The 19832-nt window shown below is 39.7% G+C and overlaps 1 protein-coding gene across 1 annotated transcript; it reads right to left on the bottom strand.

Moving 5' to 3' along the window:
* Nucleotides 1-1452: 1452 nt before the first annotated feature.
* On the bottom strand, nt 1453-19826 carry tom1l2 (target of myb1 like 2 membrane trafficking protein). Its single transcript, XM_034119562.1, is given in 16 exon segments — nt 1453-3684; nt 5023-5059; nt 6763-6822; nt 7900-7975; nt 8783-8906; nt 10612-10666; nt 10668-10790; nt 13289-13340; nt 13568-13701; nt 14549-14665; nt 15643-15789; nt 16511-16645; nt 18059-18208; nt 18395-18473; nt 19230-19314; nt 19741-19826. Coding segments are annotated over 16 exon segments (1575 nt in total). The 5' UTR covers nt 19793-19826; the 3' UTR covers nt 1453-3535.
* Nucleotides 19827-19832: the final 6 nt, after the last annotated feature.

The following is a 19832-nucleotide window of genomic DNA, read 5'->3' as shown; positions in this document are numbered from 1 at the left end:
AGTTGCTGTGCGTGAGTTGTTGTTGGTTGAGTTGTTTGAGTTGTTGAATGAGCGAGTTCTGTGTTGCAGAGCAGATCCATTGCACTGAGTTACCCAACATGCAATGCAACTACAATGCACCACAGCGCTGGCCAGTTTCTCCCTCTGTGCATTCTTCACATGATTCAATTCGGATGTTGTTGTAGAGAATATTCTTTAGATTTTATTTTACACAGCTGTAAATTAAATATGTATACATACATACATACAAATAATCTAAAATAATATATAAATTATATTAAATCTCTTTGATTTGCCTAATCAAATTGCAAATTATAGTTATGTTCTAATTTCGAGGAACAGCACTACCAAACATATTATTTACATAATTGTTGTATCCTGCTTTATATAGAAAACAGCTCTTAGTTGTATAATTTTTCTGGTTAATCTGACCTTTGACACGTGTGAGCTCTGTAGTCCCACCACCAGGGAGCGCTCACTAACTAACAAACGCACTGCTGGAGGATAAAAGAGTCACAAACACCAGGGGGGGGGGGGAGAAATCAATCTGGGGAGTAGAGGCAGAGAAAAAGTAGATCCTTTGAGTTTCTGCTCCTCTGTGAGCCGGTTCCTGCAGGTCCAACACGCTCAGGCCTCTGCGACACATGTAGAGATGTTAGGGTTGATGTCATGCACACAATGAGTCCCATATGTCACTAAAAAACTCTGCACAGAAAAACACCATTAAATTCACATTTCTCTTTTTGTCCAGAGAAGTGTTTACAGCAGCAGTTGTGGTCACACACAAGCAGCACATGGTGCCTCTGGGAAACGTGACTGATTTCCTTAATTAGGACCACATTCAACAAGACGTCTACCAATACTATGCATTTACTAACATTTATCTTTTTACAAATAAAAACATGAAAGGAGGAAGAGAGATCATGGTGTCATTTTTGACCTCTTTACTTCAGATTTAAATAAATTCGTTTTTTTTTTTTTTTTTTTTTAAATAAACCAAAACACTTGCACAGAGGAAATTGAAGTCAAACACAATTTTTGAGCTTGTTTCTTAAACATTTTGAAAAGTGAACATTTCCCCTGAGTAACTTGAGGACACAAACGCATTTAATTTACCTGTTGAGGAGTCCAGCAGCTCTTCTGTGCAGTCTGATTGAAAAGCAGCACATGTTGAGTGAAACAGCTCCTGAGCTCTTCTGTCCCACAGACACACCCCTCTCTCTCTTTTTGACCGGGAAAACGCTCCAGTGACCGAGGCTGAATGTGTGGGGCCATGTTGTGGGATGAGGCGATTCCTGAGGACCAATGGGGAAAGGGTGAGGGGCCCATGGGGCCTCAGGAGAGGGTTTACTGCAGGTCAGCCTCAGATATTACCATCTGAAGAGGCATGGTGGTATGCCAAGGAGAGGGCTGAAGAGGTGGCACTGCAGAACACAAAATGAAGACACAGGCTTTCGGACACACTGCTAATGTTTTATTAGAGTTCATGCGGGAGTCAAACACAAAGAGAAATGAGGCAGAAAGCAGCAGTCGCACAGCACGGCCTCTTTTATCAGCATCTCTGTTCGTAAGGTCCACGACGGACAAAGACACGGTTTGTTCTGATGCTGAGATTCAGTTACAAATCACTGACGAGAGCTCACACGGATAGAAACCAGGTCAAACGGGAGAGAAACATGTATTTCTTCTTTTTTTTTTTTAAAAACACACATTTGGAGGCTTCTTTCTTCTCTTCTTTTGAGATAAAATGTTTCTGCGTTACAGATCACACACACACACACTGAACACTAAAACAAACAGGGAGAAGTGAGGTGTCCCTTTCAGAAATGTGCAATGTTGATGCTTTGTTACAGGATAGGTAACGCTGCGAGTGAGATCAATACAAATATGTATTCTTCATGTGATAATTGGTGTGATTGACTCCGTGTCGGACCGCCCTTTTTAACAGAATACTCACATAATCAAGAACCATTAGCCAGCAGCAATGTATATAAAAAAAGGATTTTCAATGAAACTCTATTAACATAAAAACTAAAACACATGCCGTTATGACAATCCCTCATTCTCTCCCTTTTTCTTTTGCACAATAACATGATCCGAAGACAACAAAAACAAGAGCGCTGAATAAATTAGTTCTACACTTCTGCTCAAAAATATTTCCCAACTCATTATTATTAATTACATCTGTTGATTTACAGTACAGGTTGAAAGGTAACGCGCTGTCAAGAGTGCACGCTTGTTTCTAAGCTTGTCGTGATTGTGTAACATGTTGCATTTAACGTTGTTAAATATCTCATTTGTAGCTCTGCAGCCCGGCTCCTTTCTGAAAACAAATGTCATGGGGAAAGGTCAGGCCCTTTTAAGGTGTCGGCGTGAGGAAATAACGGAGAAAATGCACAAATAAAAAATGTGCAAACAGCTTTTGTAGTGTGATACTGAACTCTCATTACAGCGTGTTCAACTCAGACAAAGAGAGGACCAGTTATGTAAAGTTAAACCTAATTATCCAAGTGTTTTCCAGCTTAATTCAAAATTAAAAAGCACCATTTTGGTCCTCTAAACTGAATTTTAAACCATAAATCATACATCTAACGAATCCACAGTAAATGACAGCATGTGTCTCTTTAACTCATGACAACTTCTCAGCAAAAAAAAATGATAAAACCGAGATATTTAAACGGCATTTCTTTCAGCAGATTGAATTATCTCCCTGCAAAAATGAAGACGGCAGCTTAAGGTGAATAAAATCTCTCCAAAATAATGTCAATACCTCAACAATATGTGATTTTCGAGGAGGGTAAAAGGACACATTTGTCGGTTTGGTGCGCAATTATGCCGATCAGGCATTCCCTTCTTCTTAAATTAATTTAGTAGATTATCAAATGTATACTCTTCCCTTTTGAAAAACCCCGCGAGGTACATCCCTCATGTCAGAGCAGCTGGAAGATAAACCCCTTTTTCAAAAACAACATTAAATCAACACCTCTTTTTAAACATCTGTAGCTTAAATATACACACGACTAATAAACGTGACATTTGTCATTTACAGATTTACAACTCGGACTGACTTTCAAAGGGACCGATACAAACACCAAAACAATATCATGTCTCTCAGTGGGCAATAACGACCTATCTCGGGGGGGGGGGTTTCTATAATTATAAATGATTTTGGGGGGGGGTTTAAATGCATGCTTTGAGGGTAAGAAATCCTACTTAGAATGACAAGGAAAGCAGATTTTATAAAATGTTAGCTGCGACATGAAGCTCTGCAGTCCACAGCAGGCGGAGGGATATTCTTCACACACAGAGAAGAAGGAGAATTAAAGCGCTCTGCCTCAAAGTCTCCATCCTCTGGTGGCGTAGGAAAATAGGCCTTTGTTTGGTTTTGGAAATGAACAGTATGAACGGTTCCCTTTTCTTTAAGGAGTGTAGTGTGAGTGATAACCAGAGCGGAGGTGGGTGTGTTTAGTCGGGTCAGTCTGTCCTTGGTGGTGCTGTTCGGCTGGTTTTAGGCTGGGGGTCAGAGGTCAGAGGTCTACATGGCGAACAGAGCGTCCTCCGGTCGGTCTGGTTTCTTGCGGCTCGGGGTCCCCTGCGCTGCGCCCGGCTCGTCGCGGGGGGGCGAGGGGAGGCCGGGGATCATCTCCGAGGCTTTGGCTCGCTCCTCCAGGAACTTATCGAACTCTGGGGGGGGGGGGGGGGTCGGATCAGAGGAGGAGGGAGAGGAGGATTAGAGAGGAGATGTTGGAACACAGCAGGAAAAATACTGAAGGCGGCAGTCGTGTTTTTTTTACTTAGGAAGGGCTCTATGTTGTTGTTTTGTCCGTGTCCCCTTAGGGGCTCCATAAACAACAGTTTCAACAACAACATTCAAAAAAGACACATCCCATTTATGTATGTATATATATATATATATATATATATATATATATATATATATATATATATATAATATATATATATATATATATAGATATATATATATATATATATATAACTCATTAGATGTATACTATATATATATAGTATATATAGTATATATATATATATATATATATATATATCGTCTATATATATCTATTATATATATGTATATGTATATATAATATATATCTATCTATATATATATATATATATATATATATATATATATATATATATATATATATATATATATATATATATACACAAAACTGCTTTTAGAAATTAACTTATAGGAACAAGTGTGTGCAAAAGACAGAAATAAACGTATCAAAACTGACAACCTATTAATATATCAAATTAAAAAAGCTAATATAAAATAAAAACTGATCAAATATGTCAAGTGTGAATTTTACAAGTATACCAAATCTAGTGGCCCACTTAAAGGTGGGGTAGGTAATTTTGGAGAAACCAGCTTGAGTGCGCTAGAATTTGAAAATACACAACCGGAGAAAATCTGCCACTTCCTTACAGAGCCCCTCCTCCAACACACACGAACGCGCACATGACCAATGAGGGCACGAGATAAGTTTGTGCACAGATGGAAGGCTGACAGGCAGGTAGGCCATCCAGTTATTTTAGCCGGGCCGGCTAAGATGATTGGTCGTGCTTTTTACAGTACTACGGCTTCCACAGATGAAACTTTTTTATGGATTTTTTGTCAAAGCACTTAAGATATTCATTGCTACCTTTAAACTAGATTTTAAAAAAGTAGCATGGTTCTCCAGGATCAAATGTATCCTGATAAGCACACATTACCATATTTGTATATATGAATGACTTAATGACTTTTTTTTTAAGCCATGCAAGCATTTTACCTGCTATTCTTTGTTAATTTATGATGACATTACGCTCCATATTTTAGACATTCTTCATCAAAACAAGAGAGAAATAATTTCTTAAATTGTGATGAATTCTCCTTCAAATCTTTCCTTAACCCCATGACGTTTTTCACTGAGTTAAAGAGGTTAGGAAAAGGTCACAAGACCCTACTATTTGATCCCAACCCTGGAGAGAAAAAGGAGATGTGTGATGTCTTACCTTCGCTGGTCACGCCTTCTTCCCCTTCATCTCCTTTCTGTTGAAATAAAAACAACACCGTCACACCTGGGAGTCACTTTGCTGAAGTTAGTCCACTGAAAACCACCACAAACAAAACCAAGCTGTGCATGTGGCCATTATTATTATTATTATTATTATTTAACACACACTTACCACTTTGATTGCATTACAAGGAGCCACTTACCCGTCAGAACCACTTGCCCAAAATTGAACAAATAAATTAAGAAATAATAATAATATTGGATTTTTTTAAATATATTTTCCATTCATTGAAAATCCAATGAATACCAAAACAAATCCACCAGTTGTTTCTCAACCAAAGCAACTGGGTGTTATTAGTATTCAGTACGGCAACACAGTCTCATACATTTGTGTGAAATGAGCATGAACTCTTACAATGCTTCATATTTATATATAAATACAATATGCAATATAAGTTTACTTTCTGGCTGCTTTCCCACTACTTTCTTCATGCTACAATTATTTATATATATATATATATATATATATATATATATATATATATATATTTTTAAATACTGCTAAATATTGTTATCCACTTGGATGTGTTTTAATTTGCATATTTCCATCTTTAAAATGCCTCTTATTTAATATTTTTGCTATAACAATGTACATTTTCTAATAAACTAGTAAAGGTATTCTGATTCTGATCACTCATTCTGGACCACAAACACCAAATTATACATGTCGTAGGGTGCGTTTCACTTCTCTTATTTTTCATTTCCTCGCTCCTCGGGCTCGGTATCACCGGAAGTTGATTAGTCTGCGCCATCTTGAGTACCGTCCCAGTGGCCTTATTCGTGCCGGAGGACCGAGGATCGAGGAGCGATAACAGAGGAGAGATAATCGAGGAACTACCAGACCATCCTCCGGTGAAATCCTCAGACACTCGCCCCGCCCCCTTACTGTGTATCGCTCACTGATTGGACGATGCAGCGCATGCACTGATCTGGCTGCTGTCAGACGATCAGCTGTGCGGCGTCATCACAAACGGACGTCGCTTCACGTGACGCTCCGGATGGAAACGACGTCCCATTGCTCTTAAAACTCATTTCCCTGCTTCTCGTGGTTTCCTTGCGTCTCTCCATGCTTCCCTGGTGGGAGGGACTAGTCGCAGGGAAATGACGCAAGTGAGGGACGCAAGGAATCCATTTAACCGAAGTGAAATGCACCCTTAAGCTTAGGCTAATGACACGATGTGCACTGTTTCATCTCCTGCTAGCACCTTCAGTCTTTCACCAAGGAATGTGGCCTTCAGTTGTTAGTTAAAGATTGAGCAACAAGAAATATTTTATCACATATGCAGCAACAACTAAAAATAAAAACAGTGAAAGACACGTTTTATGTGGGTGTTAAAGTTCATGAATTACTATTTGTATCAGTTATAAACAACTCAGTGTCTGTCATGATATCTCAGGGTCAGACTAAAACCAGATTATTTACACTTTCATGGTGTGAGTCTTTTAGAGGGAAAGCTGTATGCATATCTGCATTCAAGACCTCATGCTCATGTCAGTTCGTCCACACACAACACATGTTAGTAACTTTGGGTGAACCACCATATTAAAGTGTGATTGGTCAAACGTGAGGAAATGTTATGGAGGAGGAATGTGTTATGTTCTGGGTTTAGAAAAAGTTGGGGATAAATCAGAGAGGAGAGAGAACTGCAGGCAGAAATAATAATCATGACGTGCTCACCACATCAGTACACAGCCACTCCTCTATGTCATCCATGACAGAGGACTGGCCTCCGACACCCTGAGGGGCCGCATCGAGAGGGGAAGGGGAGGGGGGGGGGGGGGGGAAACGCCCCGAACACAACAGAAAATATGACTTAAATGAACTTTTTAAATCATAAGTATTTTGTGAGAAAAATAAACAAAGAAATGGGGATGTTTGTATGGCGTGGATCATCACACACAGTGACGATAATGGAGTTAATATGCAGGAGAATCCACTAAAGCTGGTGATGAGGAGCATAGCGAGCAACTGACAGCACAGCCAGTAAACACCTGCTTTATTATTTTATTTCATCATTTTTTTACACAGTCAATGACCCACAGAGCTCATGAAACAAACAGATTATACGCTCAAGTGTCAGGTGTGACAGCAGGGTTAAGTGACTTGTGTCTTGTTAGTAAAGGTTGCAAAACAGCTCAAAATAAGTAGCCCTTAAGATCATTAAATAAAATACCTTAACAGATACATGCACAAACATGCAACAGCTCGAGGTGTAGCCTGAATACTTAAGATATCTCTTTCCCGCGCAGTCTACAAATCATATTATTTTTGGCACCCAATTACTGCCAAGCAAATACCAACTGAACGGGACACACTGCATTTTGTTTTACACACCTAACCCTCCACCATCTGTCATTTCCACTACTTGGGATAGTAACTGCAAATAGCTTATATAGATTCTCTTTGGTACTCGATACAGCTACTGATTCCCAAACAAAAGTTATCTTTTTGATTTGTTTGCGCAACGGTCGATGCATATTTCCTGTGCCGTTAAATTAAACCTTCATCATACCCAAAGGCAAGCAGAATTGCAAGGTGAAAAGAGGCTTACACGATCCACTCTCAGAGCAGATTATGCCCCTTCTTTGAAGCCATTCGATTGTGTTATCAACATTAGCTCATAATGATTAAGTTAAAGCAAAATTGTTTCTATTTCAACTTTGTGGTTAGTAGCACAAGTCAAAGCATTAGTGTCCGGTACAGCTGTGTGGCGCACATACAAACACACTCTGAAAGTTGTTTGTGTGATTTTGAAAACACACGGTAAGATTTAAAGCCCACGCTGGACATAAAGCCCGTGTCACTGAGACTCACCACTCCTGCAGTCGGCTGCTGCACGTCCAGAGTTGGGGGGGGGTCTTCAGAGGTGATACTGTCTTCTGCTGTAGTCCTGAGAGAAACAGGTCAAAACTGGCTTTTAGAATCATCGCTTGAATATCTTTTTTTACAAATTAATCTGCACATTTGAGCCTCAAAATGACCTCGGAGAGAAACTTAAAGGGGACCTATCATGCAAAATCCTCTTCTTCATGTCTCTTCTACATCAACATGTGTCCCCTCTTCTTCATGTCTCTTCTACATCAACATGTGTCCCCTCTTCTTCATGTCTCTTCTACATCAACATGTGTCCCCTCTTCTTCATCAACATGTGTCCCCTCTGCGTAAAGAGACTCTGAAAGTTTCAGGAAAAAAGATTCTCTCTCTTTTTGTCCTGATCCATTTATATAAAAACCTGTCTGAAAACGAGCTGATCAGATTTTGGCCACTTTATGATGTCATAACGATGTTTTGTCTTGTGTAACCATTAGCCAATCACCAACCAAGGTAACCCCCCCCCACACCTTATCACCTGAATCTCCTCCTAGAGCACCATTGCGTTCTTTTTAACCAAATATCTCTCAGAGGGGCGTGGGGAGGGGCTCCTTATTTTCATCTAAAGTAACAGACAGAGAATCAGCACTTTTGAAACAGGGCTGAAACAGAGGGGATTATGGGATGCTGCAATGATCTGTTTGGTGTTTGGAGCCAAACACTTCAGAGACATGTTTGTATATATCTGAGACCTATAATATATTGATGAAAAACAGTGTAATAGGGGACCTTTAATTTACACTCTGTATCTCAAACAGCACACACTTTAAACTCGTGTGCCTAAAATGTGAAAACAGAGTTAACGATGAATTTCTGAAGTCCTTACGTGATGCGTGGTTCGGGCTTGGCTCCGGTTCTGGTCTGAGCAAACACGTCGAAGTCGTCCTGACCCGGCGGCTGACAGCTGGACAGAGAGCTCAGGGTGCTGCTCACACTGTCAGCTCCCATGTCTGGAGGGAAACACACGTTATTGTCTTGAACTGCATTAATAACACATTTAATAGAGAATTGTCTATTATTCTTTTAGGTTTGTACACAGGCTTTTTTTTTTTTTCTTGAAAAGGCTGTCTTTAGGAAAATATCGAGATGTCCTGCTTTTTGTTTTTAATAGCAGATTGATCTAATAAAACTGGACATTTAAAGACATCATTTAGGACGAACATTGTTTACAATTTTCAGACACTATAAATCAATAAATGTAGAAATAAACTGATGATTTATTGATAAGGAAAATAATGACTAATTTACTTTTAAGTGATAATTTTATTCAATTTTATCTTTGATTGCACATTTTACTTCAATTTCTTATGTTCTTAGAATGTTTAAATGAACATCTCTTATCTGTCTACATTATTACTTTAACTTATTATGTTTATATAAATATTTTCACTCTTATTTTTATTTATCTGTTATTTTATTTCATTCTAAAATGAAGCAACAGTCCAAAAACCCACTTTCCTCCAGGATAAATAAAGTATTCTAATTTATGTATTGATTTAAGTATAATTTCTGCCATTTATAACTCGAGACAACTACACTTTGTTGTCGCAGAAGAAAGTCATATTTGTGAGACTTCCGGTTGATACTCCCGAGCACGGTTGCAATTCCTACTAAAATCCTATAGAGAGGCGAAGTCCCTCCCTTTCCCGGGGACCTCCATGGGACCTTATTTCGGAAAAAGTATGTATTGAAGTCAATGGGGAGAGAAAGATTATCTTTTGATCCCGTTTGAATTGTGCCACGAATTACACATATGATGTTTGTCAATTTAAAAGATAATTTTACAAGTCAAGAAAATAAAACTGTGTCGTAAAACTGTGAAGTAACACTTTTTTGTGTGAAACCGTTCAATGACCTACATCTCCCGTCTCGCACCACACACCAAAACGGCCGTCACGTTGGCACATTTCACTTCTTTCTTTCAGAATGAGGCGAAAAGTATTAAAAGAGGTGAAAATCACTACAAGTAGGGCTGTGCAATTAATCGTATTTTAATCGCAATTACGATTTTGGCCTGCCACAATTACGAAAACAACATAATCGAAAAAAACGATTATTTTGCTTTGCTAGGTTGTGACAGTGCACTACAACATATTTGATCAAATGTATTTGTATTTATCATATTTATATATGTTTAGTAGCTTGTTGAAGTGCAAACATATTTGTTGATCTTGTTTATTGGTATTTATTATTTTGATATTATTTATTTAAATGTAGATATAAATGTATCATTTATTTTATTTATTTTTGTATTGGTTTTTCAGTTGAATTATACGCTCAGGGAAATCAACAGTTAAAAAGATGCTGTTCAATAAATGGATGTTTTCAAAGTCATGAATAATCGTATTTAATAATCGTGATATCAATTATTGACCAAAATAATCGTGATTATGATTTTTGCCATAATCGCACAGCCCTAACTCCAAGTCTGGGCATGTTGAGAGCTGTACATACACACAAGGGGAGCTAGGCGGTTCCGTAAGAGCCAGCATGCGGGACCGGGATTCTGGGATTTGTAGTCTTTCTAGTTGCGTATTTTTCATAGTCTTATATTTCAACAGTTTTACGACAAACTGTGACTTTTTTTGCCAGAAAACGTTAAAACTTCGCCCAGAAAGTCATATGTGTCGTCTCAGAGTGTGTGAGTGTACGCACCGAGGCCGGCCAGGCGGGAGGCCAGGGTGGCCGGAGAGGAGGGTCTCCCTGGGGGGGGCGGTGATGGAGGGGGGCAGGCTGGTGGGGGGGGCGTTGGGCACGTTGGGTATGTTGCTGACCACCGCCGGGGAGCCGGGGCCGAGGTCGATCAGGTTGTCCTCCGTCGCCTCGCTCAGGACCTGAAGGACAGGAAACTGATGAGTCGCTCTCGTTTAAGAAAACCTCGAGAGATTCCACACCCCCCCTATGTGCAATATAAATACCATTACCATCATTACAAAACACTCTGCTATATAACATGTGCAATATTATTATTATTATTATTATTATTATTATTATTAATGTTCGATAAATAACGTGAAATCACGCAATTACCACTACGGTTTTTGCACTACACATTTATTTTATTTTATATTATATTCTTTAACTTTTTAATGCTATTGTATTTCTATTTCTGAAATATTTTGGACTGTTTATTTCTTGTGTCTTAATTTCTCTTATGTACATTGCCTTGTGTTTTTTATGCTGCTGCTGCTGTCTGTCTGTCTGTCTATCTAAATACTAATACTGTTAATAGTTACATTCATTCTGTGACCGTCTATGTTTCCTGTAGTTATTGAATTGCTCTTTTTACTGCACTGTTAGTGTACAGTTTTATTATTATTGTGCTGCTGTGTTTATTGCATTTGTGGAACAATTTCCTTCGGGATGAATAAAGTCCTATCTTATCTTATCTTATCTTAATGCAGAGGACGAGAGGGAGCAGCAAAACAAATCCTTGTGTGGGAAGCTAAGGAAAGGCAGGGTTATACAGCACAGATTCATTGACTGTGTCGGGGGGAAAGGAAATGTAAAAAGATGAGGGTGCGTGATGTGAATAAGTGAACATGGTTAGCTTCAGGAGAGCATGAAAATGTCTGTAACTCAGGATAGCAGGGGAGTTATTTTCTGAAGTACTGTTTCTTAAGGGCATTCAAAGAATAGCTTTTGATATTAGACTGTTGTTAAATAGTATTTTGTTGTCCCTAAATGTGCTTTAAAGAAAGATAATCCCCTTGAGAAAGTCGATGTACAGTGAGGTAGGAGGAGGGGAGATTTAATCTGTGGGCTGTGGAGGAGCAAACACATCTAGAACATTTTGTAAAACCCAAACCATGATGTTTGATGTAATGCAAAACATGACACTAATAGTAGGAGAAACAATAGCTTCAGTGCCTTTTTAAAAATGTGTCACCATCAGTTTATCCCTAGTTTTCCTCGTATCTTTGGGGGCTGCATAGTCAAAACATGCCATATGGGGGTGATGGTTACTGGTGGAGGAGGGGCCCATATTATTTAGCCATGTTTCGTTGTGGGGAGGGGGGGGGGGGTGACGCTGGGCATTTAGGGACAATATTTTCATACTTGCCTGTCTCAGCTAGCCACAGTAACAGGAGAACAGAAGAACACACAGGAAGAGACAGTGAATACCATTAGCATGCTGTGCAGGGACACAATGTCATGGTATGGAAACTATGGAAGATATAGCATGGCTGATGAACTGGAAACCCAATGAAGAGCTGTGTGTGTGTGTGTGTGTGTGTGTGTGTGTGTGTGTGTGTGTGTGTGTGTGTGTGTGTGTGTGTGTGTGTGTGTGTGTGTGTGTGTGTGTGAACATGATTTTGGGTTTAGTACATTGTAAGATATTATTAAAGGAGGTGGAAACAACAGGAAATAGCCTGAAGTCAGAAAAAACCTCAACTGGACTGCAGGCATGTCATTTTAAAGCAAAAGGACCTATACAACTAATGTGTGCCTCCATCTAGATTTAGATATGTATGCTCTTATACTTACAGGTATAAAACTGTAACAAATATGGATTCAAGCAGAATATATCTCTACATGAAAATCGAAAAATATATATGACATCCATCTTTTACTTATTGAATGTTGTAGACTTTTGCACTTTAAAGTTATGGGAAATATAGGAGTCTAAAACGATTCTACGCAGCCACCACTGAAATCTAATTCTACAAATCGTGTATTACCATTAATAATATCAATAGAGTAGCCTAAGCTTAATCTGGTGAGATGTGAAAGTGATTCTGAGACTGGGCTTTCAACAGGTCTTGGTCTTTTGTCCTAAATCTTAAAGAACCCTTGTGGCGTACACCGCGCTCCTAAGCTGTGACAGGACTGCCGATTGCCTTTATTCTGGCACAAACATGAGTGGATCTTTAAAAAAAAACAACCAGCTCTACTTCAGGACTTCCCAAAGAGCAATAACTTTTCCTTGCATTGACTAATGTATAACCATAGTCAAGGTTTCCCCCTACAGGACAGAACTTAAATGGCCTGCTCCGACTGTGTTGTAGAAAAACAGTGGAAGACCAAAATGAATATCAAAAAGATATGTGTTTGTATTTTATTATGAAACTAAATGTCTTTGCCTGGTTTCCATTTAATCAGACATGTAGATCTGGTAAATCCTTGATAGGTAACAGACAGATTGTAAAGCCTGCCTGGTAATGTAACATGCATGTCTACATTACTGACACTGAAAGATGCCAACATCAGAGGGAGAGGAAACAAAAGCACAGAATAAACAAAGGACTGTTCGGAGGATTTAGACACCGCGGTATTTTAGTGATGCAACCATCGGGTGTTATTAACCACTGAGTTACTAACGCTGACTCACCCCGTTGTTGGCGCTCTGAGCCGAGGACCTTCCAGATCTAAACCTCTCATACCTGAGGCAAAGAAAAGGCAAAATAAATTACAAAGCCCCCTCTAAAAATATACCTTACCAAATTTGAGTAAACATACGATATCAGGGTAAAGATAGGATAGGTAGGCTTTTTTTTCTATCATACAGTTCAAAACAATACATTTGATATAATCTAAATTACATTTCTTTCTATCAATGTGCATACGTATTTTCTCCAAAGGTTGAACCTGGATTTGATTGTTTTCTAACCTTTCGTAGCGTAGGAAAATGTTATTGAGGTCATCGTTGACATGCAGCAGCTCTTCAGTCACTGACTCATTGGAAACACAAGAGATGAGCTCCATTATCCTCTGCTGCATGGATCTACAGGTCCTGTTCAGCTCCTAAACACACAAAGGCATAGTAGTTTCAGATTAGTATTTTCATAATGCTTTGTACTAGGGATGTATCTAGCGATCGATATCGGCCGATATTCACTCTCTGCCGATCGATCGGTGCTCTCTATAAATGCCGATCGAGAGAGCCGATCACATGACGTTAAAATACATGACACTTTTCTCTGTGCGCGGCAAAACAAGCTCGTCAAAATGGCTTCACCGGTCTGGCAGTATTTGAAGGTGTCCGAAAAAGACAGTAAAATAGCGGTATGCAACGTGTGTGAAGCAGAAATCCTGCAGCTCCACCCGCTGTGACGGACCGGTGAGCGGAGAAAAACACACACTAAGAGTTAGACCTAACACACTTAGCTATTTTATCTACCTCTGGAACTAAACTAGTTATAAATATATTTATTCTTCACTGTTGGGTCACTCATTACTGGATCAGTGAGCTGCATGAGATACTGACAGGCTGTGAGGAGAGAGAGAGAGAGGGGGAGAGGAAAAGAGAGCGCTTCCGCTCATTTCTCCCGTGTTATTTTCCAAAGTGAATGTAAACTTGAATAATGTACTTCATTTGAATGTAATAATTATGTTGGTTGTTGTTTGTGGAAGCGCTAGTGAATGAGCCCCATTAACTGAGTTTTAAACATCACTTTAAATGGAAGATCCCCATAGGCCCCGCCCACTCGATCGGATCGGCGATCGGTATTGGCTGATACTGATTCCGGCGATCGGAGCATCCCTACTTTGTACATGTCTGACAAATCTTTTGCCATAGGTTTGCTCAAGCACAATTTAGAACGCACACACATACACGGACAGGTAGACCCACACACAAGTGTTTCCTTGCCTGTAATAACTCGTAGTCTGAAGCGTCCTCCTGGCCCGGGACCATCTCTGTCAACATCTCCGACATCACTTTAGTGTTTCCACGCACAACGTCCAGCTCACTGCGCAGCCGGCAGATCTGTGTGAAAGAGGCAACGGGTGTTTAAGAGATCAAATGAACAGTATTGCATTAAGACAGGGAATCCAAACCAGAAGTACCATTGAAAGCGTAACTAATAACTCATCTTAATTCAACTTATAATGTAGATTTTGCTTTGAATGAAGTGTGCTAAGGACCACGATTAAAAGCAAAAAAGGCTTACAAGTCTTTAGTTAACTTACATAATCGGACCAACACAAGTCTGATTTAACAGAAAAAAAGACCATGTGTTGCGATTAAGAGTGTATTTAAACTAGTGAGTGAGAAATAATTAGTAATAGACGGTGAAAAGTCACAAATAAAAAGTTTAAATAGTTGGCTAAAATGTGTTTATTAAAGTAAGCTAAAAGTGATAGATAAACAGAGAAAATAGTAAACCTAAATGTATGAATTAACAGTTAAAATAGTTAGCTTAAAGTACTAACTAAGTACTGAATAAAGAGTTGAAATGGTTTGCTAAAAGGCAATGGGTTCACTGTTGTCTATTATTAATACTAACACAAGCTTAGCCTAGCAACACTGATACAAAGAGGTCGGCTGAGGGCAATGTCACTTTGCAGCAGTGTATTCAAACTCTTTAGTATTTAATCATTTTGATTGGTCAGGTTGGACAGGTGGAGAACACTTTATTTTCTTGCATTGCACAAAAGTAGATACTTAAAATGAGTCCTTTTATTTTAAAGGAAACTGCAGGCTGCTATTAGGTGATTCCTCATAAGATAAGATAAGATAGTACTTTATTGACCCAAATTTGGGAAATGTTTGTGTTGCAGCAGCATAAAAAGACATGGCTTTGTACAATACAAATTAAAAGACAAGAAATTAACAAGAAAGCAGAAAATATACATGTTGAATTTACAAATTAACAATAACAAGATATAAAGCAAGGTATTATATATTATATACATATCTTATCTGAACCGACACTGAGTCTGTTTATGGGAGAAACAGTGTACCTGTTCAGGTGTGGGATTGATGGATCCAGCGGCTTGAAGGACTGGGACCTGAGGGGCGATGTAGGCCGGAGGGACCACCTGTGGGGGGGGCTGAGGAGGGGCGCTGAACGTATGGAGGGTGGAGTCTCCCTCTGGAGCAGATGTCAGCTAGGAAGTAAGAGATAATATAGGTGATCAAATCTTGGACACAGAAACGTCGGTACAGATCCAAGTGTGATGCCTCCTACCCTGCATGTGCATGTACGGAGACACGTTAGTTTAGCTGCTATAGGCTTAGACTGTCGGGGGACACCTTACTTCTTCCTTCTGTCTGTCTGTACCTGTGTACTCTCATGTTCAGAATAACCCAGCTTCCACCAAATTTCCTTTTGGTGTCTATATCTACGCCGGGATCCTGAGTCGTGGCTGAACCTGTTGCTGTGGTCCTGTGTCCTGGATCCTCTATCCTGAGTCCTGGATTTCGAGTCGTGGCTGAACCTGTCTCTGTGGTCCTGCCTGACTCTCATCATACTACTTCCCTGATGGCTCCATTCATCTTCTTATTATAGACACAAACATTTGGTCTACCTACGCTGTAAAATGTATTATCTCTTCGATTTACACACGGCATCTATTGCACGTCTGTCCGTCCTGGGAGAGGGATCCCTCCTCTGTTGCTCTCCCTGAGGTTTCTCCCATGTTTCCCTTTAAACTGTGGAGTTTTTCTCTGGAAGTTTTTCCTTGTACGATGTGAGGGTCTAAGGACAGAGGGTGTCGTATTGTCATACTGATATTCTGTACAAACTGTGAAGTCCACTGAGACAAATGTAACATTTGTGATATTGGGCTATATAAATAAACATTGATTGATTGATTGATTGATTGATACCCTCTGAGGTGTGTGTATCGGGGACAGGGTCTCCAGCTCTGACAGCGGGAACTCAATGCCTTTCCTCTTTAGCTCCTCATAGACCTGGACCACGCCTGTGAGGTCTGGACTGCTCCTGAACGCATCGGCCCATGCCTGGAGTAGGGAGAATTAGAAAATAATTAAAAGGAAAGCGAGAGAGACTGAACAAAAAGACAAGGGGTTAAGAGAGGGCTGACAAAGCAAACAAAGCATTGGAACAGAATTGTTAAAGAGACCTCTGATACTTATTGTTTGTTTGCCTTCCCTTGAACACATTCAGTAAACCACAAAGCTATTGGTTTTTCTGTCTAACCAGTATGCAGGTTAAAGCTAAACTCAGCCACTACAATAGCTAAAAAACATGACACACTTTTGAAAAATACAAGGGCTTTTAGACTTTTAGGGTGTTCTTTATCTGAAATTCTTCCACTCAGTCACTCCCAACTGAAAGCCTAAACTAGCCTGAACTAAAACACAGCTTCCCTACTTAGTGTGAACAATTCTAACCAAAGATGGTGGGAGATGGAATTGATTTGATGGAATATATAAACGTAAATAAGGAATATCAACTGTGCACACTTCCAATGTAAACACATTAACGCCTCAGAGATGAGACGGGTAGTAGTTAGACAGCTAACTACACAACATCAGTCTGCTGCACAACTGGATATAATTAATGGGAAATCTGGATTATGTGTTAGTTGAAAATTCACGCAAAACGTTTTACAATATGGTTTAGAAAATTGGCCAGGAATAAAAAGGCAGATTTATGCAACAGGCAGTATTTTCATTCTTTGCATAACTTGAACTCAATGCTGTTCTTGAATGTTTTTAGTGAAAATATGTATATTAGTGCAAGTTTAAAAAGAATAAATGTTGCCTTTTGGTGTGTTTGCATTATTGCAATCAGTTGATATATTCCATGATCTTATGCACACTTTAATCTGCTTTCATTACATAATTTGCCCAAAGCAGACCTAAGTAGATCTTGAAATTAGCACCCTTATATACTTTATTGAACCGTGAGACACTGAAGGATTCACACTCCTATTAACAATACTTTTGCCTTAAGGGAATAATGCTGTTCGGTACATTTTCTAACACCAGTTTCCCAGCTGAACCTCCTAATGATGAGACAAACAAGAAACAATTAGCTCCTCTCCTCTGCCTCACAGCTACTGTTGTGCCCCCCCCCCCCCCCCCCCCCTCCTGGATCCATGCTAAGCTGTAGTCACATGGTTCCCCTGGTGGAAATAAGAGCAGCCCACATGAGCCTGCAGCGTAACCCGAGCCCTGACAGGTAACTAGAGCGGCTCCTGGCAGAAGCCCTGACGACACAGTACTTTACCTGAGGCTCTGCCTGGGGATGACATGACACACACCCACACACACTTTACTAAACACCTTCAATGAAAACCTGACTAAACCTCTCAATAACTGACTTACTCAGAGATACCAGCCTTTAAGCTTTATGACATGTACAACACAAGGCAACAAACCTACCTACACACAAGCCACCTATCTTACCTGAATCAGCGCGAGTACTTTGTCTTGTACGATTGTAGGCGGGTTGTTTTTAGGGGAGATTATTTTAACTAGAACGCCATCCACAAAGTCCCTGCTAGTGATCAATGCATGAAAACGATGGCCGCAGTTCTTCACACCCGTTTCCAGGACCTGATGGATGCAGAAGAGAATAATTTATTAATCACTTCGTGTGGCCGAGTGTTGCAGAAATAGAATGGAATTATATTTTGGATTGCAAATTCTCTGTGAACTTTAGCGTAAGAGAACAAGACAACATGAATACTTGCATTACTGCAACATGTAAATAAAGCTTCCTCTAGCCCACTTTTAACTCACCGTTAAAGTCAACATCACTTCCCGATAGTTCCTGTTGCCATTCAACCTCTTCTTCACTGCTCTAATGGCATCTTTTGGCCTGCAGACACAAACAGAAAAGCACATCTTTAACACACTGGAATAAAAGGATTACCACATGTTTTACATTCTTGGTAAGTCATTCAAAGCAGAGCACAGATGCCTACCAAAAACATAATGGGTGTGGGCTTAAATGGCCTTTGTAAATGGCCCTTGTAAATGGCCCTGATAGGATGATTGACACAACAGCAAAACAGCAAATACCAGGCAAAAGAACATGTCAATGATTCTTTGACTTTTTTTACATTCTCTGCAACATTGACAATGTGTCTGTTAATCTCTATGATAGTAATAATTAACTTTTGGATTATTTCACCACTGTTATCAAATCAAAACAGCCTCGCACAGTGTGTGAATCACACCCCTTATATTCCCCAGAGAGAAGAAAAACAGTAGAGTCAGACATCTTTTTATAGACTGCTGAAATACTGTATGGTCCACTGCATTGGACTAGAACCACCTAAGGCAGTTTACAACCTACTATTCAAACAGTACCTGGCCAGCTCAAACATACAGTACAAGGTTAATGGAGGAGTGAGATAAGCACTGAGGCCTGACATAAATCCACTTTACACAGCCAGGGCTTCTTCTCTTAGGAGGACACATATTAAGAAAATACTTTAATAACATATCTTTCTACAGCAATGTAGTATATCAACAGCATAGGATCAAGGAAGACAGAACCACACCTGTGCATATAAGAGAGTTAATCAATAACATTAGGATATTCATTGATTTTCTTTCCCAGGGTACTCACCCATCCTCTGTTTCATTGATGATGTCACATATTTCCATATTAAGGGTCCAGTCTTCATTTTGCAGAGAGCCATCAGTAGCTCTCTCTGGAAACAGACAAGTAGTCAGTTACGAAAATAACCTTTAAGGACGACTAAGGTAAACACAGCAGACCAATTATAAGGCGGTGACAAGCGGCTAGCTAGCTTAAGCTAACGTAGCTTACAGTCCTCCTTTAGGTTATTGACTTCGTTATTGTTGTTAACACTGAATATACGAGTATATACTGAAAGAAAACAGACATTAAGTCTTTGTAGGTATCGCTAGCACAATGACAACACATGATACGGTTAACTACCAACGTTAGTTAGCTAGGCGGCTAACGGTCCAGCTGTAACTCATTCAGAGACCTTAGCATGCTAAATGTAGCTAGCCGTAACGCCTAATGACTACCGCACAACATAATACACATTTCTAGGACATAATTATCAACCTTTGCGAGTTGTCGCTTCCTAAACATCTGGTTTACATACCAATGCAATGCCCCACAGGGGTACTGTAAGGATTTCCCAAAAGGAACTCCATCTTGCTCGACAACAAACAAGTCAGTCCATGGGATGATGAT

Source organism: Trematomus bernacchii, unplaced genomic scaffold, assembly GCF_902827165.1.
Source record: "Trematomus bernacchii unplaced genomic scaffold, fTreBer1.1, whole genome shotgun sequence".
Taxonomy (NCBI): Eukaryota; Metazoa; Chordata; class Actinopteri; order Perciformes; family Nototheniidae; genus Trematomus; species Trematomus bernacchii.
Note: the sequence above shows the minus strand (reverse complement) of the source record. Positions and strands in the feature narration are given on the sequence as shown.